Consider the following 22,555-nt stretch of genomic DNA (forward strand, 5'->3'; position numbering starts at 1 on the left):
TTCAGTCTGGGAGGGTCCTCTTGTTTTTGTCCATGTGTGGAAGCAAGAGACCACTATCATACAGGGGTTGCTTCTCTCTCTCTCTCTCTCTCTCTCTCTCTCTCTCTCTCTCTCTCTCCTTTTTCAAGGAAGAGCTCTTGCAGCCTTTATTTTTACACTTCCTTTGTGGTGCTCCCTCCTTGTCATAAAGGACTGAAACAGAAAGGCCTAATATCATTAATCCATGAGGATCCATATAAATATGAATTGCTATTACTGGTTCCACTACTACCACAGAATTAGGAAGAAGCAACAATAGGGACACCAAAAGTGTCCCTTAAGCTGGAGCAGAAGCCAATATGTTTTTCATTTTCCTAGCACAATTCCCTAGCTTCTCTTTCATAAAGCATACCGCCACCACTGCTGCTTTGAGAATATGGAGAAAAATAATAATGTGTTGGATCTTTTCAAAGAGCCTTTTCTGGCAGAGGATCTTAAATCTGAGACACAGGGAAAAGTACATGGACCCTTTGACGACATCCTCTGTATGTGCTTTCAGACATCACAGTGCCAGCCCAATCTAGCTGATGTGTAGACATATGTAGGATTGTCGAGTTTTGCTTGGGAAGGGGTTGCATTTAAAGGATCTACATAGCACTCTCCTCCTCCTCCTCCTCCTCCTCCTCCACAGCACAATGAGAGTGTTTGTTCAACACACTGCTAATTATATTTTCAGTTAAATTGCTAGTTTACTAGAAAGCAGGGAAATGATGGGGGGCGGGAGAGCCAAGTGTATTGAGTCCAAATTCCCAATGAATCTCCTTCTAGTCAAGGCTTCAAAGTCTGAAAAACAACACTAGTGATAAGCAAACACAATCTTGATTCAGAATTGCATCCAGCAAATTTAATTTAAACAAATCTGAAAATGGCTTTTTGTTCCAGGTCCAGTTTGGACCTTGTTGTATTCCTGATGATATCACTGGGACTGAAGTAGCATTCAAGGATCTCACCCGCATCTCCCATTGCACCATTCCACTTACCTATTCTAGCAACGAGGCCTTACTTGAGGACTTCAATCACTTGGTCATCTGCTAGAATTCTGGCGTAGAAGCGTTCTTTAGGAAACATGACTCTGGGTCACATAATTTCCATGACTTTTGGTGTCAAAGGAGGTTAGGCACTTTCAGTAAACTACATATTAAAATGTATTAAAATGGAGGTAGCGAGGTGCACCTCGGTTGCAGTCACTGGGAGAGTAAGAGAGAAGATATTCTCTGGTTTCATTACAGTCCAAGCCAGAGAAGATTGTAGTGCTCACTTTGGATTGGAGACAAACTTTACAAGTCTTCAGAGTTTGTGTTCTGAGCAAGGAAAGTACAAAGTTTGGCATCACTAAAACATATCACAACTATTTTGGGGGTGATAGTCTTTATGCAATAAGGTTTGTGCTTTTACCATGCTGTTAAATTGACTTCCTTTGAACAATATAGACTGCGAGCTTGTTAGATGATGTATTTGTCTATTCCAGAAAGGCAGTTATTGTCACTCAGTCTGAAGTTCTAATAACTTAATAACAAGTCCCCGCCCAAGAAACATGGCTACAGCAGCAACACAAACCTTCACATCTAACTTGATACACTATTAAATACTTGTTGCTTTGCCAGAAACTTATGCAGAAATTTGTAATATATGAATTGGTACCACAAAGAGTTCTGTTTTTATTTTAGGAACAGCATTCTGAGATAAAAGCATGAATATTTAGCTAATTCTTTCCAAATGGATAGTTTCTCACTGTCCTTTGGCAACTCTGTTGTGGTTTCAAGGTTGGGGATTAATCACATGAGGGCAGCCGCCTTCTGTATTTACAGATGCTGCTCTGAATTAGATGAATGGTATTCAACCAAGGCTGCTGTGTTCTGTTGTACATTTATAGAAGCTTTGCCATAATGACCTCTAGTTGTTACTTGAAGGCGTAATGATTATCTGTGGCACTTCCAATTGTGATCTAAGGATCACATGGCTCAACTATTATTAACAGCAGATGTTTAAGAAGGAGCCACACTGTTAACAGTTTCCATTATTATAAAATTCCTAGTTATGGCTGCAAAAAATAGACACCAATACACTAGTTGTGCTTTTTTCAGATTGAACTGGGTTATAGAATATATTATGTTTAAAGGTATGAGTTTTGTATTTCTTAATATCAATATATGGTGCTAGAATTACTACCTTAGGAAACATATAACTGAGTGTAAGTGAATTGAAGGTAATGTGGGGTTTTTTTAAAAAAAAAGTTGTTTGACCTCCTTCTTTACAAGAGCACAATTTTGATGTCTCTGCCAAGCCTACCTGCATTTTTCTACTGCATTGGGTAAAAGGGAGGGGTGTTGAGATCAAGAGAGTTACAAACTCTATTAAGGACTTCCCTTCTTCCTTCTCTCACATACACATTCTTCCATCACAAGTGCTGTTGTCCTAATTACCCTTTTCCACACTAGAGGTGAGGTGTTTTTCCTTAAGAGGATGTTGGCGAAAATCCAAAGACATTCTCCTCAGAGCAGAAAACTGATTCTGCTTTTCTATTACATTGTTATTCAGAATAAAGGAGGGCATTAACCAAATGCTGTCAGAAAGGGTTTCCTGAAGCAGATGCTTGGTAAGGTAGTTTATTTTCTGGCATCTGTGGAAAGGGGACGGAAGACAGGAGGGAGGGAGGTCAAAATGGCCATTTCAGTCAAAATGTGCTCAAGGTGCAGTATGTGGTGAGACTGAGCAGCACCTTTGGTTTCTTTGCATGTAGGAAGGTAATATGTGTACTGAGAAGTTGTACACATATTATCTGAAAGCTCTCTTTCTGACCTTGTGATATAATTAGGTAGGAAGAATCTGTGCGGAGGTGAGAGGAGGCTGAGTGTCTGAACAGGCTTTCGGTTTGTGTCATTCTGTCCATAGCCAATCCATACTGGCAGGTTTAAATGTAAGTGTCTCATGTACTGTTGGAACAGCCCTGCCTCTGTTCACCTGATGGGATACTCGCTTGCATTGTGTTGTCTAGATCAGATACAAACCACACTCGTGCTTCCTTATCCTCCCCTGAAATGTATACAGACTATGAGATTTCAAAAGATGCTTTTCTCAAGGTGAGGTTGAATCCAGAGGGCAAAAAGGCCTGTTGCCTCTGTCCAGAAAAAACTTTTCCTGCCTGAGGGCTGTTTAACAAGGATTTTGTGATGAAGGATTGTGATCTTGTTTTAAATTGTATTGATGCATTTTATGTATTTTTCTGTTGTGCTTTATGCTTTGTAAGTGGTTTCAAGGGCAGTTCTAGGGGACTGTGTAGAAATTGAATAAAAATAATAATAAATGTGAGTTATGACACTTATGAGTACCCGTCAACAGCCTCTGGAAGGATGTGGTTCAAAGGATATGAATAACCTGCTTTCTCCCACTGCATAATCTTTCTCAATCACCATCCGTGGGACAGTCAAACCATTGTTAGAATGCAGGTAAAATATCAGAATGGGAAATTAGGCATTGATTTGGGCCTCAACTGCTTCTGTGGGCGCTAAATTGCTATATATTTAGCAGTTAAAGTCAGCACAGCTGTGACTTCTTTTCAAATTAAAGGAGTAGGATTCAAAGATACAGGAAAATAGCTGCTTGCACTGTTTAGCAAACACTTGCACAGGTGCTGATTGAATTATTTGTGTAGTGCTAAAATTGGCTAGGTTCTATAGTAGTTGTTTTGCTTCCGTTTGCATCAAGTAAAATAATATATTTGATTTTGGTTTTCTCATGTAGTGCTCTAGTACAAGTTGTAAGACAGCCCTTCTGAGGATGGAAAGAAGCTCCCACATGTCGAAGGAAACCTTTGGAACTAACCCAGTGATTGGAAATATTGAATGACTTGTCTCATTCTGGGATGTAATTGAAAATGATAAGAGATGCTTTGGGTGGCTGCCCAGTAGCCATGCACTACTGCTGATCCACCACATTCAAAGATGGCACTGGGACAGTCTCATAAGGCATTAGATGATAGAGGGGACAAAATGGCTTCTCCCATGATCTAGCGTACTCCTTCAGTACAAAGTACACCCCCATTGGGTCTGGAAGACTGATCTTAGACGGAAACTAGTTAGTATGTGCAGCCATGTGTTTTATTACCCCACTACCAGCTTAAAAAATCAAGAAGTGTCAGGCAACTGTGTTTAAGCAGAATAATGGTAGGGACGAAGCTGCTTAGCACTTTCCACTGGCACTTAAATTCTCTCAACTTCTGTTCCCTGTCTATAGAGGAAAAGCATAAATCATGCTTTGGGGGAGGTGGTGATTTTGAGCAGGAAAATAAAGTGCCAAGAAAGAAAGGGTTAAACAGCTCTTCTTCTCCCCTGTTCCCCCCACTTGCTCACAGTCTCTCAACCCTGGTGTGAGTGAGTCTCTGTGTATTTTAAATCACACTGGTGAAAAGTTAACTTTAGCTGTGTGTGTAGTATTTAATTGGGGGGCTTTAAAGGGACGATTTGCACAGTGTACTGCAACTACACGGTTTCCTCCTTGTTTCCACACTTTAAGATGATAATGAGATCAGCCTCATAAAGCTGACTTTAGTACTGGTGGTAACATCTGCTGCTTAAGGAATCACCTGGTGCCCTAGCAGATCTAAGAAAAAGGTGGAAGTTTGTGATGGGCCACCATCACAGTGTGTACAACACTGCAAAATTCGTGGAGGTCTGTGTTGGACAGGATGGTGTTTTAGCCAGCGTCAGCTGTTACTTTCTGATAACCGTGTGGTCTGGCATGCACTATATGTGAGAAGCCATTGCCTTGGCAAGATTGCAAGCTTTGCTTTAATGGGTGAAAGCGTTCACCTTTAAGTGAGGAAGTCTGTCTTAGTGTCTTAGTTTTGCTAGTTAGTGCTTTAAAATGCTAATGTCAGTGCATGCCAGACCGCTGATTATCATGCGTTTCTATATGCTACAGTCTTCCTGCTCAGACTAACTACCATCTGCAGGGTATGTGCTGAACTCTTCTCACCCAAGCTCTCCCGTCTTATCTGCAACATAGTGCTAATTTATTTATTGTTCATTCTTCACATTTTCCGTAAAGACAGCTTGAAAATGTCGAGAGAATTAACAGGAATGCCAGCAACCGCAAAAGCAGCACTTCGTGTAGGGAATGGCCCTAATCAGTTCCTCATTTCTCAAGTGTTGAATGTGTGCTCAGCAATTTCAGTCCATGCTGGCACATTGGTGCGCAGATGCATTTTGCTCTGTGCCTTTCAGTTTGACTCGATCCAAGAATCTTTGAAGATGCCTCTTCCGTCTTTGGCCCTGCTATTAATGCTCTTCATCCTGCCACTTTGTGCCAGTCTAAGATATAATACTTCCAGGCTAGGCTGCAGGATTATACCTGCCTCTTGGGCGAATTATCCCATATTTTCTTCTACTGGCCTTATGTCAGGGCCAACCTTAACAAGGATTTGGTATTAGCCAGGATTTATCCATAACCAGCTGTTATCCGCAAAGTCAGTGGAGATTAAAGCAGTTCCGGCCCAAGACATTTTGCTGCCTGAAGCAGAGCCCAAATAAGTTTTAATCTTATGTGGGCATTAAAGCACAGATCCTTTTTGCCCTCAGTTTGTCCACATGTTCTGTGAGACTGTGTGGTCTGCTGCTGAGAATGCTTAGGAGCATTAGTGTGGGAAAACTGATGAGGTGGGTTCTAATTCCAAGAGAGGCACATCCTCTCTGGTCTTTATATATCTCATGTAGAATATATGAGTGGTAGTGTTATTTAGAAGAAAGCATTGCAGCCACCTCTCCCACCCCACTTGCTCCCAGTATTCTATAAGAATAGACTGGGTGGAACTTCATCATTGCCGATTATAATCATTAGCCCTCATGCCCCCGACACCCACCCAAAGGAGAGATCTTCATGGCTCTTGTTCTGTATTGGCCTCCAGGAATGCTCAGCATACCATCTAGAGTCTAGAAATTAAGCCTTAGTGAACAAGTAGGTTAGGATCTGCATTTGATATTGTTTACTGTCTGGTTATACTTTGTACCTACCCCCCCCCAAATATCTCTCTGTATTTCTTTATATGTTACTTCTTCAGTTCATTCTATTTTAGTTTATTTTCCCTGGTGTCGCATACCCTTCACACATGGACAAATATAATTGCATGTGTCTGTGTTCTCAGGCAAATGCAGGGTGTTTGTGATGTCTACGCGATGCCACTACTGGCTTCTTCAACACCTTCATACTGTACATCATTTCTTCTTGTTGCCTCCTACGATTCATTTACCTACTGACCTATTGTTAAGCTCCTTGTACAGGTTGTGACTATTTATCTGATGTTTGTATATTCTTTGAGTAGTTTCAGGGATGCTACCAAGAATACTTCTGACAATGTAGGCATTTTCAGCAAATATACTCCAATATTATAGGCAGTTTCCTAGTACTTCAGGCTGGGTGTGAAAGCTAGAAATACATTTTCCGTGGGGCTGGGTGGTAATGTGTTGCAGTGGCGTAGCGTGGGGGGTGCCAGGGGTGCCGGCCGCACCGGGCGCAACATCTGGGGGGGGCGCGCTCGCTGCCTCCGGAGTCGCCGAAGAGCCTCGGGCGCAGGCTGTAGCGGAGCCGCATGTCTCGCGGAACCGCCGAGCTGTGCGCGCGTCCGGGCTGAAGGCGCTCGGCAGGCAGCGGCTCTCAGCGCTCGCCGCGGAGGACGCGCCAGGCAGCCCCTCTTCACAGCCCCGCCTCCGCCGGTGCTGCTGCAGCTGCTGGGCAGTTGCATTTTCCTCGCCTCTCTGCCCCCCTCCTCCTCCGGGCAAGCGGCGTCGTTTGGGCGGCAGCGCCAGCGGCAACTTGCAGGTTAGGGGTTGGGGGGGCGCAAATTACTTGCGTTGCCCCGGGTGCTGAGAACTCACGCTACGCCGCTGATGTGTTGCAGTGGCTCTGCTTGTATCTGGATGACCATTTCCAGAAGGTGGTGATGGGAGATTTCTACTTAAGTCAATGGTGCTTGTGCCACAGGGTCCTGCAGGGTCTATCGTATCTCCCATTCTTTTTAACATCTACATGAAACTGCTGAGCATAGTCATTTGGGGATTCAAAGTGAGTTGTTGCCAGCATGTGGGTGACACAGAACTTTTCATTAAAACCACATGAAGTGCTGAATGTGCTAGGCTAGGGTAAAGGACAAGATGAGAATAACAAGCTGAGGTTAGCTCTGTGAATAAGTACTTCCTCTCTCCAGATGAGCAGGGTTCAGCCTGCTCTGGATGGGATTGCACTTCTTCTAAATGATCAAATTCATAGCTTGGGGGTGGTCTTGTATCCTTCAGTGACCTTACAGATATAAGTGACCGTGGGTTGTAGCCAGTGCAGTGCTACGTAACTGTGCCCTCAGTGCAAAGATTTGCACTGGCACAATGGGAGGTCCCCCCCCACACACTTTTAACACCCCCAGTGTATGGTGTATTTTTGACTGTTTCCATGTGTGAAATGATTTTCCTGTCTTCTTTTTCTTCTTCCAAACTTGGATTTGAAGGTTTGTTTAGGATTCTAAAGTTCAGTTCTACTGTACAGTGGTACCTCAGGTTACAGACGCTTCAGGTTACAGACTCTGCTAACCCAGAAATAGTACCTCGGGTTAAGAACTTTGCTTCAGGATGAGAACAGAAATTGTGTGGCGGCAGCAGGAGGCCCCATTAGCTAAAGTGGTACCTCAGGTTAAGAACAGTTTCAGGTTAAGAACAGACCTCCAGAACGAATTAAGTTCTTAACCCGAGGTACCACTGTATTGGGTGGAATTCAACATAGCACAAACTGGGGTATATGAATACAGGAAATAAGATCCACTAACAAACAGAACTTCCTTCTCCTCCTACCATGTGCCCCCTAAACCTGTCCTTAGGACTCATCTAACCCTCCAGAGCAGATTTAGCAGGAGACGAAAAGTGGAGCTTGTTTTTACCCATATATATATTAAACTTGAACATCACCTGGAGATATTTTTTTTGAGGCAAGTAGTAAAACTAAATAATAAATGTCACTCATAGATTTAAAGAGACAGAAACAGAAAGAGCAGTTGAATCATACTGCAATCACCTGTGCCACCAACTGCTGCCATGAGATAAAGAGACGTGGTGCAGTAGCATGAGAAAGATTCCTGTGTGAGTGCATTTCTCTGCTCCTTCATTAGCCTGTTGCAACTCTTGCTTGCTCAATTAACTTTGTGACAAATTTATGTATTGGGGAATGTGTAAAATGTTCCCCGGGATTTCATTCATGGCATTCCAGCCGTTTTATGGTGTCCTTTTAGATGTTAATCTTGTCTGTTTCCCTGTTTCCCAGAGAAGCCAATTTCAGAGCTTTTCGCGTTTTAATCATTCTGCAGATCTGTGGCTATGTTGCATTCTTTTTATCTTCATGTTGTGGGGCACATTCTGGGATGGGAAGGTTGACATGGGCTTGGTTGCTACAGAAAACTGTGGGTTGGTGTTGCTGAGTAAGTCTGTCCACCCCTCCTGCCTTGTGCTATGATCTGGAAGTGTGGGACAGGGCTGCCTTTGGCTGTAACTCTTAGCAACCGAATCATTAAGGAGAAGGCTGGCAGAAAGAAGTGCTATCAGGGCTGCACCCAGCTATTCTGACACTGAGTATTGACTTGGAAGTAAGTCCCACTCTGCTCAGTGCAGCTTACTAAGTGTGTTTAGGGTTGCATCATAGAATTATAGAACTGTAGTTGGGAGAGACCCCAAGGGTCATCTAGCTTTACCTCCTGCAGTGCAGGAATCCAACCAAAGCATCCCTGAATGTTGCAGTCCCATGCTGCTGCTTGTGTCCTAGGTTAAATTATTAGTAATTACGGCAGAGGTGCTAAACTAGAATTGTTCACATGTAGTTAATGTAGTTAATGTTGTGTAATATTTTTAAAAATATATCAAATGCTTTTGTTTGTTTTTCTTGCAGTGATTCAGAGAGCAGAAAACTATGCAAGAAGATGAAAGTTGACCCTAGTTTGAAGGAGAAAGGGGTAGAGTTATTGCATTACAAGTAAGTGCAAGAACGGGTTTTTATTTTATTTGTTGAGACAATTTATATACTGCTTAATTACAATCCTATCTAAGATTGTCAAGGAGTGCAACATAATGTGTTGAGAGTGGCTGTGCTGCCATTGGCTTTATCTTCTCCTAAAGATACCCTGCAAGGCAGCAGAGGTTTAGTATCAGTGTTTTCCTTTTCCAAGATGGGCTACCTTCCCAGGTTGATGAGCCCCATCTGTCCCTCACTTCCCTCTACAGCATGTGCAGGAACCACCTTCTTGGCTATTGGACCCACTATTGGTCTTGTCTGCTCAATCCACCGGAGCCTGTCTTTGTATGCAGGGCAAGTCCCTAAATCAACGAGGGTTTGAGGCCCATCGGCTACCCTCACCTGGTTTAGCCAGCCAGTCAAAGCCATTTCCCAGGATGTAGCTGCTGTTGCATGCTGACAGCTTCTAGGAGCCACAGGTGAGAGCTGAGTGCAGAGTGGGGACCAAAGGTGGACAAACTGCCCCAGAAGGAGCACAAGAGGTACTACCCCTCCCCATACAGCCCAGAGTGGCTATGCAAAAATAACAAAAGCTCGTAAGGCAGAGATAATAATTTTCATATGTACTGCATTCCAAAATTGGGCTGCTAATGGACATTTAATGGGCAGGCAACATGGTATGGGTTGGCTATGATGAGCTGGTGGCTGAAAGCTAATTTCTGTTGGTGCACTCGGTCCCACTAAGATCTTAGTGCTTGCTAATATTTAAGAATATTAAATGCTTTTGTTTATCTCTTGCAGTTGCCGGAACCATGCACCTTCCTCAACAGTTGGGGTTTTGTTCTGACCTTGCACCATACATCTGAAATGCAGCACAAGGTCGGAGACAATTTCTGTCCCAATCCCAAACCTGGAGGAGGGTTCAGAGTTCCGTGCAATGGGAAAGCAAGCCTTCAACCCCCTCCAGTTTAGAGTTGGAGGGAAGTGGACAGGCTTGCTTTGTCTGTATGTTTGCTAGGCAGTTGAAGCGCCTGTCAAATGCAGATGTCAAGACACCTGCCTCTCCTTCTAGCTTGGAGCTGGATCCAAAACACATCCCAAGCCTCCTCTGAACTGTGGAGGCAAGGAGGAGCAGGGTCATTCCCTTCCCCCTCGCAGCTTCAAGCTTTAAAGTAAGCCTAGGACTTACCCAAGAGGCTTTCTGAGCCACAAAAGTGGCAAGTAAAATTGTAAACTCCTAGACATAATTGCACTGTATCTACTGGCGCATACATAGATAATGTAAGTTTTGTTGTGAATTTCAAAGACCATGTTACATACTCAGGAGAGTTCCCTGAATAAAAATGTGTGTGTGATTACATAATACACTGTTATTAATATTAGTAGTCTGGGTCAGCATTAAGAGTTGAAAATTAACCCTCCCCCATCTGCCTGGCCTGAGAGAAATAGAAAAACTCATCACATTATTATTATTAGGGATCAGAAGGGATGTTTTTAAGGCAGATGAGTTTGGGGAAGAAATTACCCCCTGAAAAATTACACCCATACTTAAAGAAAGTGTTGTCTCCTCTTCTAGTATTCCGTCATAATTCTTTTTAATGAGACAGTCCCTACCTGTGTTACCTAAATCAGTTGGAGGCTGGTTTCTCAGCTGACTGATTTCAGGAGACTTTAGCATGTGATTGTTTTTTGTTCTTCAGGAACCAACATGCATAAATATAGCTGTTCATTGTTGCAAATAGAACTGCCCCCTGAAACTGCCACTCCCCAAGTCTAGCCTGTGCTAAATGCTCTCATTAAGGCTTTGTGGAAGTGATTGCCCATTAGAGACCTGGTTGCTTCAAGAACTTGTTTTCGATGGCTGTGTTTTCCACAGCCCTGCAAGCTGAGGAAAACTTAATTTATCCAGACCAGAGGAAACAGCTGCATGATTTTCTAATAGCACTCCTAAAATTAATTGCTGTTTTTCCCCATACTGTTTCTTGACAGGGATGGCGCATTTCACACTGAATATAACAGAGCACTCACACTGAAGGTAAATTTACAGTAGTTTGAAATCTTCCGAACAGGGAGATGTGTTTGGGTGTAGAACAGATGTTAATGCTTACAGCTTTATATTTGGATGGTTCCCCCCCCCATACATTTCAGGAACAGCTGTTTGGGTGACCTAAAGGGTTTCTCTCCATTCTCATATCTCCTGCACATCTGCCAGGCAAACATCCTGCAAAGCTGTGTGTGATTAACTAGATGGAGACACTTTTAAATTGCAATATAAATTGTGAACTTCGTTGCAATCTGCTAACAAATAAAGTGGGTTTTTTATTTAGTATGTGTGTTGTAAATTATTTTTGTCTTGCTGCAAGATCCCTTTTGATGCCAGCTTGTATCTAATAGCATTGCCCTGGCAGTGATTGGGAAAATGCTCTTCCCTTCTATTTCATCTGCCATGAGATGAGCTTGGAAAAGAGAGGAAGTGGCCTTTTCTCAGATATGATTGCAACCATGGACTAAAGTCCTAGGTAGATGCCCAGCGCACAGCATTGGTAAACTGGCCTCCTTTCCTTTTGTTGCATGGCCATAATAGACTGCACAGAGCAAAAGGAGAAGTGCCCTTTGAAGCAGCTTTCAGAGAAAAGGGGTATCCTAGAGAACACCAGAGAATACTCCTAGAATAGGAGGCCTTTCCTCATGGTGGCTTAAGAAAAAGCTTTGTTCACAAAAGTAGCCTCAGGAGGTCTTGGCTCTGTTCCTGAAATGATTGTAGGAGGCGTTTTTAAACTCCAGAAGAGTCTTAAAAAATTGACAAATCGAATGATACTCAGTTGAATTAACCTGGTGTGTTTCCTTCAACCTTCTCCAGCACTTAGAGGATTTCCCCAAAAGTCATTGGAGGGACTCAAAATGACAGAATAGATTCAACAAAAATGAGTTCTGTTTAGTTTTGGAAGTATTTAGGAACCTTCCCTATAAGAGGAGGCTGAAGTGTTTGGCGCTGTTTGCCTTAGGAAGGATTACTAAGAGGAAACATTATAGGGGAGGGGAGCCAGCAGTGCATAACCCAGACATTATACAAAATGAATAAATTGTGAAGCTTTGCGTAAATATCTCTCTTTCTGGTCTTTATAACAGAACAAAACAGATAAATTTATCTGCACAGACCCTGGCTTGCTCATAGTTCACAGTACGATGGCAGTTACGAGATTTGAGCACCATTATTGAAGCTAGTGGCAACTGCCACTCATCAGCGTCTCAACACTGATTCCTCCTGCCTTATTAGAGGAGACTTAGTTTTGCAACTGCTACCACATTTTGCAGATTGTACTTCGTTAACAGATTTCTTCTTCTTCTTTGGCGATCACTCGTAGCCGAGTAAAATTGTCTTCCATTAACACGGTTACACAATGAGTCCATAAGTGACTGTAGAGGCCAGTTCTGGATCCACACATCCTTCCACAGGGGGGACATTGGTTTCCGGGCGGGAGTTGATCACGGTGTGGATTTGCCAAGCCTGCCTTCCTCTTAGCACACTTCTCCCTTGCGTCCTGAGTTCGGGTGTCTTCAAAACCCATGACACCTTTGGTAAAGGCTGTTCTCCAACTGGAGCGCTCACAGGCCAGTGTTTCCCAGTTGTCAGTGTTTATACTACATTTTTTTAGATTTGCCTTGAGACAGTCTTTAAACCTCTTTTGTTCACCACCAGCATTACGCTTTCCATTTTTAAGTTCGGAATAGAGTAGTTGCTTTGGAAGACGATCATCAGGCATCCCCACAACATGAGCAGTCCAACAAAGTTGATGTTGAAGAATCATTGTTTCAACACTGGTGATCTTTGCTTCTTCCAATACACTGACATTAGTGTGTCATTAGCCTGTCTTCCCAAATGATGTGTAAAATGATTCCATAAGTTGTTCTAATTATTGAGTGTGTGTGTGTGTGTATGTGTGTTATTAATCAGTTGGTTGGAAAGTGTTCGCAAACTACACATTCCTTATGGGGTTTAGAAGCAGTGAATGTCTCTTCCCTGTTCCAGAGGGACGGCACCTGCATTCTCCTCCGCTGCCCTAGGAGGGAAAGCTGCTCTAGGCATTGTTGGAGCTAGGTGCTCTTAGGCAGGTGCCTGTACAGCGTCAGCCCAAGCACTCCTGGCAGCCTCTGGCTGGCTTCTGCCAAGCAGAAAAGAGCGGAGTGTGTGTGTGTTTCTGCCTTCCCTCAGGAGTTGCTTTCATTGGCTGCCACTGGGATTGATATTTCCCATCTGGTGTGTTATCTACTGACTGCCTCCCTCTTCCTTTTTTGTTTCCATTTTTTTAAAATGATGGAAACAGGCTTGCACAAGGCCCCTCTCCTCCTTCTCTGAATATAAAGTTTAGAATCTGACTCCATGCCCAGAAGTAAGGCTTTCCTCTAAAGCTAGCTGTTGTCTTCTTCTTAGGGGAGAATATGATGAAAAAATATGACATGTCAAACTAATAGGAGGCATCTTTAAAATAAGCATGCAGAAGAGCTTGACAAGATGTGGTTAACATGCTTGTGAACCTGACTGCTTCCGGAAGTTATCATAAAAGGTTATGGTCAAGCATTTGGGCTGTTTCCCCTCCCTTTTAGTCAAATTATTTTTTCAAATGCCTATAGCACCTTTTAATCAATGAATGCTCACTGGGCAGAACACAATAAAAAAGCCATTCAGTTATTAAATCCCTCCAATAAAATTATGAATATAAAATCAATCAAAAGGTGGGTTTATTCTTATGGAAATAGATGTAGTTTGTGTTTACGCAGCAATAATAGAGGCTAAAATGGAAATGCGAGTGGCAGTTGTTGCCCATAAAGAGATTCCTATTGGATGAAACCAAGGTCCATCTTGTTGGTGACCTTGCTTCCTAAAATGACCAACCATAAGCGTCCTGAAAGCCCACTAGCAGGGAATGAAGGCAACTGCCCTTCCCTGTTGCTGCTGCTGCTTCCCAGCAGCTGGTATTCAGTGGCATACTGCCAAAGTCCTAGTCAGCTAACACTGATTGATAGACTTCTCATCTAGTAACTTGCCTAGACCCCCTGCAAAGCCATTTGAGGTAGCAATCCTCAGTAAACCCGGATAGCTTTAAAGCATGGGTTTTCGCGGGGAAAACCCTGGAACAAAATAAAAAGGGTTGCTCAATCAAACATGGAGCTTTAAAGTTCCTGGAAAGCGCAGAAGAAAGGTAAGTGTGGATCAGTCCTTAGGAACCTTTGTCACTATACAATTAGGCCACAGGAAATGTTGCTGCATTGGAGAATAGACATTAAAAAGACACTCATCATCATCTTCCGTTTTATTCATAAAGTGCCTAAAATAACTAGTTACTTATGCAATATATTTTTTAAAAAAAATCTGGCTCCCTAATCCCTAAATTAAAAATTAACTAGTACAATACGACGGGTAGCAAAGGAAACAGAAGCAGTCTGTTCAGTAATGCCGAGAAGGCTTAGAACACATGAAAATAGCAGATTATTTAATATTGTTTTATATTTAGGTATGTGTATCTCAGAACATGTTTTGTTTTTAATCGGGTATTCCTGTTTTTTGTGACCCTGCTGCTTCAAGTGTGTGTAGATTTTAAAAACTGTTAACAGATTTAACTTAACACTTCGTTTTGCAGTACATCAGTAATAGCGAACAAAGCTCTCTAGATCTGCTGTGTTACATTTTAAGACAATATGAAAATGCATTTGGCAGTAAGGTGGGGTGTGCTGTTCTAATGAGGCTGCCACGCTGCTCCCAGCACTCTTTCTTTCCTGGGCTGCAATCCAAAGAGCCCTCTTAAGCACACAGAAACCCTTTCATATGTGCAAGCAGAGCTTTGGAATTTCTCCCTCCCTTCACCCCTCCCTTCTCCAACAGCATCACAAACTAGTTTGAACACCAGGGTTGGGGAACTTTTTTGTGGTTCTCCAGATGTTGTTGAACTACAATTCCCATCAGCCCCAGCCAGCCTGGCCAATAGTCATGGATGGTGACAGTTGTAGCCCATCAATGTTTGGAGGGCCTCACCTGAAAACTAAATTCCAGATTTTGAGAATAGCTCCTCAAGCTTCATTCTGAGCCTCTGTTAGGAAAAAGAATCAAGAGGTGTGATGTACAATGAGCCCACAACTTGCACACATTTAACTTGTGTGCATTCAGTTTTACGCAGGTGTGTGTGGGGGGGAATTACAAAGGAGGTGAGGTTCTGGGGGGGAAATGACTTTGGCAATCCCACCCGCCATTGAACCCAGTAGGTTTTGACCATATGTGATTTTGGCTTTAGACACAATCCCTGGAACGTAAGTTGTAGGTCTGCTATATATACAAATGTCCAGCTCCCAGATTTGTGGACCTAATTTTATGTAAAGTGGAGCAGATTTATCCACTTAGACCAGGGGTCTGCAACCTTTAAGACAAAAAGAGCCACTTGGACCCGTTTCCGAAGGTAAAAAAACTGGGAGCCGTAAAACCGGGAAGGTGACGTCGGGACGGTGCGTGACTAGCGCACACACCGCCCCCATGCGACGTCACAGCCAGTACAGCGCCCGCCACAGTAGGGAGTGTCGGGCGCACAATGCGCCTCCTCCCCTCGCTAGTATCCGCCCCGGAGCCGCAGCAAAGGTGTTAAAGAGCCACATGCGGCTCCGGAGCCGCGGGTTGCAGACCCCTGACTTAGACTGTTGCGGTCTGTCACTGGAAAGTTCAGCACTGGCAAAACCACATATATGGCAGCACACTGTTTCGTGTTTCTGGTGTGCATTGCAACCAGTGTTTCCTGTTTGTTTTTCTTCATGTGTAGTAGCTTGTGTTAGTTTTGGCAGTTAGATAAAAAGAGAAAGCCAGTGCTGTTCAAACACCTGCTAAATATGCTAGGAATTTACTAAGCTAGTTGAAACAAACAAACTGTTTGTTTGTTTCATTTAACAGGGGTGTGGGGCTTAACTGCACACTAAAACACACAGGGTTCCTATGCTGGGCAGGAGGGAAACAAGCCTGATATCTCTCTGGTGTCTGGATTACTTTCCCAGCACTCTTAACTGGTGAGGGAGCCTCACACACTAAGTCTAAGGGTGTAACTCTATGCAAACTTGGCAGAAAGCTCTACTGAATACAATAGGTCTTAAGAATAAACTTGCATAGGACTGTTCTGATGACCTACTGAAAATAGAAGGAAACAAAAATATTGAAAGCTGGGTTGTTAGGGAAGATTGCCTGGGGTCCTCCTGCTTGTGGATCCAGCTTTTCATTAAAAAGTTACAAGCTGCACCTTTAGATTTCCATGGAATTTGAAGAAGACATTATCTCTGCTCCCTTTGGTCCTCCTCTCTTCGGTCCAGTTATGTCCGTAGTTTGCTGGACATACCCATTTTGTGTCCAAATTTTCACTTTTTAAAATATGGCAACCCCACATTAGAACACAGCAGGCATAGTATTGTTCTTTTGCATGAGAGATATTTAGAAGCTATTAACAGCAGTGGGAATAAAGCCACTTCCGACCTAGGGAGGAGGTGGTGTTGCGGGCTTCACACCCCCACCACACGCGTGGAGGCTGGCTTTCAGCCTCCACGTGATTAGGGGAATCCTTGCCTGCGTCATCCCCTGGCCAGCCAATTGGCTGGCCCAGGGGGTGTGGCCTGCGCTGTTTAATGCGCTGTTTAATGCAGGCGTGGCCGGGGATCTCCCTCTTTTGCCGCTCAGCTGCTCCGGTTTCCCACCCACCCGTCCTTCACACCCACCCGTCTGAAGCCTTTGGGGGTGAGGGCTAAGGCACGCCCCCAAGCGGTGACCCCGGAGGAGTAAATTTCCCCCATCCCAAACATCTGAGAGCAATTTGGTAGGCTTCTGTCATTTATAGCAAACTAGTCAGAAATGAATTTGTTTTGCTTGCTTTCCAGAACAATATTCACCTGTTGTTGTTGTTTTTTTAAAAAGTGTTGTTTTTTTTTAAATCATCATGCCAAAGTTTTCTGGAATCTGTTTAAAAAACTTTGCTGCTTGGGTTTCTTTTTATTTTTTTAAGAAGTCTTAAGTGCAAGGGTCAACCAATGAATGTTGTTACTGGAAGTAGAATGGCAAAGTCAGCATTCCATGGATTGGTGGTAGTTCTGTCGTGGGGTTAAGAACTTTTGTCTTTCCATTTCTGTGCAGTCAATGGTGGCCTTTCTAAAGGATCCAGAAGGAGCTCCATTGTGGGAGGAAGATCCTGAAGCCAAAGACATTGTCCACATTGACAGTGAAAAGGTACGTTAACCAGAATTGTGAAGTGCTTGGAACAAAACAAAGTTCTTCCACAAAATTAACTCCTGCACATACTGAATGCAGAACCCTTTGCACTCACGTGAGCTTGAGAAAATCAGGGAAATGTTGTTACTCTTAAGCTTATAAATTTTTGGAAGGCATGTTTAGCAGAGCTCCATGTTCTGTAAGCTAATATGCTTTAAGGGCACCAAGGAAGTTGCACGGGACATGAGAGAGATGCTTTGCAATTGCCTGTTGTGCATACCCCCTTGCAGCATGCCTTAACTGCATCAGCCACTCTAGGCACCAAATATAACTTGTGCTCTCCCAGCTGATAGTTCCTTGAACTTTACAGTTTTCTAGTTGGCTTGTGGGGTAGTTGCACTAATATTTGCAACATGGAATGCTTGTGATAAATGGCTGGGTATCACGTGGGTATCACATAAGCAAAGCCCTCAGACTTCTATTACTTCATTAATTTGTGTATGCTCTGCACACCTGTTGGTTCTGGCATCATTATAAATCTTTATGGTATAAGTAGTATGATAACCCTTTAGGTTTTTACAACAGGTTACAGTTTTGAATTGAACACAGCATCAAGGCTGAGCAAAATGAGCATATTAATCATTGAAGGCTGTGATTAAATGGGTGATATGATCCAGTTTAAATGGAGATAGAATGAGGAATGGGTGAAAAGCGAAGGGAGTGCAGGCTGATTTCATTGAAGGCAGTGTTCTGTGCTCCTACAGATGAACTACTGACTATCACCCTGACCTTTATAGAACTGATGGTTCAAATGGTGAATTGTTTAAGGATGCAAATGCACTTTTAATTTTTTTATATATGAAGTTCAAAATTGGTATATGTAACCAGCAAATCCTTAGAATACAACAGAACGTGAATTAAAATGAATCAAACATCTTAAACATGGGAATATTCCCCTGTTTGGATTATCCCATGCGAAATGGGGTTGGTTGGAACATTTTGGATTGTAACTTGTTGAGGTAAAATATAGAATCCACAATTAATATTTTAACTAGAGCAGAATTAGCTTTTTTGGCAAGGTACTAATTGGCCTAAGTAACAGAATAGGAAAATGACTACTCCCCAGAGTGCTCACGTGCCATCCTTTTTAAAAGCCGTGGAGGGACTGGCATGGTAACCAAAATTTAGATGCATTTGATGGCTTACAGGTTTGAATCACTGGCAGATATTTAAGGGTCATGATAAAGCCCTTTGAGTTGCAGGGCGCTATAAGACCAATAGGAAAACTATGTATGATGGTGTGTTCGGTCTTAATGTGGGCAAATGAGGACTATGGCAAGGGTTAGTGAGGTTACCTGAGATCTCACATGCAGCAAATAGAGGCTGTTTAAGCCCAGCAAGGCTTCCCTAGCCATCAAATTATTTTGATTTAATAGCAGCTTATTCATAAAAGCAGAGAACAGTCCTAAATCATACACCTACTTTTGTTGCAGAAATGTAGCTTCGTCATTCTATTTCCTCCTCTTTCTTGGTAAACTCTGAGCAATGTGTGTTGTATTCCATCCCACCCACCCTATTGATTTTAAATTTTAATTGATTGGTCTCTGGCTGGTATTTCATAGAGTCATTTCAGTTTCTTAGCTTTCATTCTGGTATTAGGAACAGTTACTTTGGCATTCACTTTTTGTAAGAAGATTAATTTTTAATGTTCACCTTTCTGTTCTCTATTACAATCTCTCCTGGGGTCATTTTCAATTTAAAATTTTCATCTTGCCTTTCTAATCATACTGGCTCTGAAAAATCCATCCTTATAGTCCCTCATAGCCCTGGATTGGTTTGTGTTGAAAGGAAACAAGCAGATTTTTCTGTCCTTAATAAAAGTGGGGTGCCTGTTTCATTGAAGAAAACAGTCCTGTGGTTCTGGGGTAATCAACCAGGGGTGCATACCTCATCTAATTTATAATACTTGTCTATTTTTTGACAGTTACTTAGCAGTTTCTGGATAGAAAGTACTGTAAGGGTAGACAACATGGTGCCCTCCAGCTGTTGTTGAACTACAACTCCCATCACCATTGACTACTGGACATGATGGTTGGGGCTAATGGGAATTGTAGTCTAGCAATACATGGAGGGTACCACATAGGCTTCCCCTGGTAGCTCCTGTGAGAACAACATGTTTATTTTCCCAGCCCAATTTAGATACAGTTTCCTGATATTTGCACAAACCATGGTGAAATCTAGGCTCACATGCTTCCCCTTTTGTGCTCATTAGAGGGAAAGTGAAACCTTCTGTTTTCAATTTTAAACAAGCTATGGTTCCCTGTGATGTTGAAACTTGGGTGGCTATAGTTCATTTAAACAGTGATTTAGTGGGGGAAAGTCAGAATGAAACTGGTTTCAGACTCTGACTTGTATTTGCATTAAAAACACACCACATATATAGTTCAAACAAATTGTAGCTCCCTGAATCCTGATGTCACAGGGAATTGTGATTAATTTGAACCTAGAAGCAGTTGTTTCCAGTCTTCTCAATTTTGGACACAAGGAGAAAAGGGGTTTCTGGGAGTGAGAGGCTAGCTGCAGTTCATCCACTTAGCAGAAAATCATGGTTTCCTATTACATCTGAAGTGGGCCTTGGTTAACTTTTTTGTGAGTTAGCTGAACTAGAAAGTTGGAGGAGAAAATTATGTTTGTATCTACTTTTAAATACCCTTCAGCTCCATATTCTCTTGGCTATAAAGCTGAGAAAGGGGTGAAGAAAACAACCAAATTTGATGGGTTCCCTAAAGAATATTCTAGGAGGCTTATAACTACAGCAACAAAAAAGTCACAATGTAACACTATAAATAGGGTAAAATACAGTGATGAGAATACACAAAGAACAAAAATCCAATATGGGTGTAAAGTTGCTCATAAATCCATCAGCACAGATGAGATATATCTTAAATTTTCTGAATAAACCCCTTTTGAGTAAATCCCCCTGGAAGCTTGTCCCATTAATTTATTTTGGATTATCTGCATTTATGAAAACATATCAGCAGGAAAACAATGTGTTTGCTTCACTTGTAAATCTGTGGAAATATTCCACTTATACGGAGTGGGGTTGTAGTTACTGTGGAGTTGCAAACATCTGCTTCTAGCAGGCTCACACTGTTGTCTTTAAAATAACTGAAAGCAACATATTAAAGATAAATGGTTTGTTTGTGAGAGAATGCATTTCTCTCATTAGTAAAAATAAAAATAAATTTAAACCACAGTTCATTTGTGCCATGTCTTGGCTTAAAAACAAGAGACCCATCTTGGCCTCATAAATATATGTGAATAGAGAATAGTGGCCATGTTCGATTGCTCATAAAATATGGGTTTGAAACCTTGGATATGAAGGTATCACTATGTTCTTAAAAGGCATAAACCCATGGCACAAAGAAAGCCGTCCTGTAAGCAAGTTTTTAAAAGTTTTGTATTTATTTATTTTTTAAAAGAGAAGGGACCTGGTGTAAAAGACCCAGGGCCTTATCTATCTACTTGGATTATTACCTAAATCCGGCCAATTCCTTCAATTCATCAACCTCTTGGCCTTAAATTTGGCACAGTAAATTCTGTTATTCAAGCCCCTAACACAGACCAATCCTTACTCCATATATTGACACTTGTAATCCAAACTATATGTGCTTGGAAATTTTACCTGTTTATCTCTTTGGGATATATTGTTTCTTAAATTCAGGGTTTTAATTATAGCATGTTTATCTCTTTGGGTTTTAAGGAACTGAAAAGACTTTTGAAGAAGGAAGATAGGCCTCTGCTGCTGATGTTCTATGCCCCCTGTAAGTAATTAATATGCTGATGTTCTGTGCCCCCTGGAAGTAATCTAATATGCAAGATCTGAAATCCTTCTTTTTTTTTTCTTTCTTCCTATGGTCCATTAAAACAATCTGGACTGTCTGTTAAATTCAATTTCATGTGTATATGATTGCCATATGGTTATCAATTAGCAGATGATTTTTTTCACTTCATATTCTTCCTAGCTCAATTCTCCAAATTTCAGTGTAAATGCTGACAGTATAGCACAAGAATATTTCAGATATTTGCTTTCTCTAAGAGCACTCTCCTTAAATTATTGAGAGAGGAAAAACACTTGGCTGGACTTGCTGTTATAGTGCACATTTGTACTCTCAGTTCTAAAAACTGAGTTTAGGAAGCCTGAGGTACCAGATCCAAAACATTCTTTGCTCCAGCCTTAATCCATCTGAAAAATGAATGGATGTGAATTCATATCGACCCACCATTATAACAAATAGACTGACCACACAAAGGGAGCTGTACTGTTCCAGCCTGGCTGAGTTTGCAAGTTGCTGGACGAAGTCAGAAGAAGCTGATCTTGATTAGCAGGGAGCTCGCAAGAATTAAGTGGCACAGGACCTTGGATAGCTCCCAGTGACAGCAGCTGTTGGTTCCTTAGCTTTCAAACTTTATTAGAGACTGATGTCTACAAGAACCCTGCCAGTGAAGCTGCAATCAATATAGAGACAATGCTCTGATTTCAGTTGTGCACTGTGAATGACCTTGCACTGAACCCTCTAAGGGAATGGACAGCTTTGGGTGGTGGTTGGGTTGATACAGATTCTTAACAGAGATATCTGAGCTGCCAGTCCAAGCTCTACAGTCTAGTTATTCACCTTCCTCAGAGAGATTAATAGGGAGTTTCCCTTCTGCCTCTCCAGTTTCCCTTTTCTGGTGGGTTTAAATATTCCTGGGCAGATGTTGCTGGCTCAAAGTAATCAACCAATAAAGGAGGATGTAGGGGAAGCTTAAGGTCAATATCAGATGGATCACCATTGGAATCATTGAGGGCCTGGATCCCAACAGGAAGTTCATGTGCAGGTCAGATGCAACCCATTGCTTTAGATATGAATGCATGCCATTGCAGGCTCACAGATAACTGGACTCATTATCTTTATTAAGAAAGACTTGCATGTCACAAGTACTTTTCTCTTCCCATCTACTACTCAGAACCTAAGGGTCTAGAGGTTTAATTTATTAGCTGTGAATATGTCCAAACTGCCCATCTAAAAAGACATGCCTTTGAGGTACAATCTTGAACTTGTTCATTATTCATCTACTGCAAGATTTACTTCCATCTATCATCTGGCAGAATGTTAGTGGCTTGTTGTTTTGCCTATTGCTATTCAGTTTGCACCTACATTTCTCTTCCACTACTGGCTATTGTCGTGGGGTGGGTAGATATGAACATAATTGCTTTTGTCATTTGAAACCTTGTTAAATGAGATAGAGACTGTATTGAACATGAGA

The 22,555-nt window shown here is 42.2% G+C and overlaps 1 protein-coding gene across 5 annotated transcripts in view; it reads left to right on the plus strand.

The window, feature by feature from the left end:
- PDIA5 (protein disulfide isomerase family A member 5) overlaps positions 1–22,555 on the plus strand; it is a 163,206-nt gene that overhangs the window by 43,831 nt on the left and 96,820 nt on the right. For all 5 annotated transcript variants that reach the window (XM_083490363.1, XM_083490362.1, XM_083490361.1 and 2 more), the window contains exons 4-7: positions 8,956–9,039; positions 11,008–11,053; positions 17,171–17,263; positions 21,009–21,069. In XM_083490363.1, the coding sequence (XP_083346489.1) occupies positions 8,956–9,039; positions 11,008–11,053; positions 17,171–17,263; positions 21,009–21,069 (284 nt within the window). The remainder of the gene's footprint in view (positions 1–8,955; positions 9,040–11,007; positions 11,054–17,170; positions 17,264–21,008; positions 21,070–22,555) is intronic.

This window comes from Podarcis liolepis, assembly GCF_965112155.1.
Source record: "Podarcis liolepis genome assembly, chromosome: 1".
NCBI classification, from domain to species: Eukaryota; Metazoa; Chordata; class Lepidosauria; order Squamata; family Lacertidae; genus Podarcis; species Podarcis liolepis.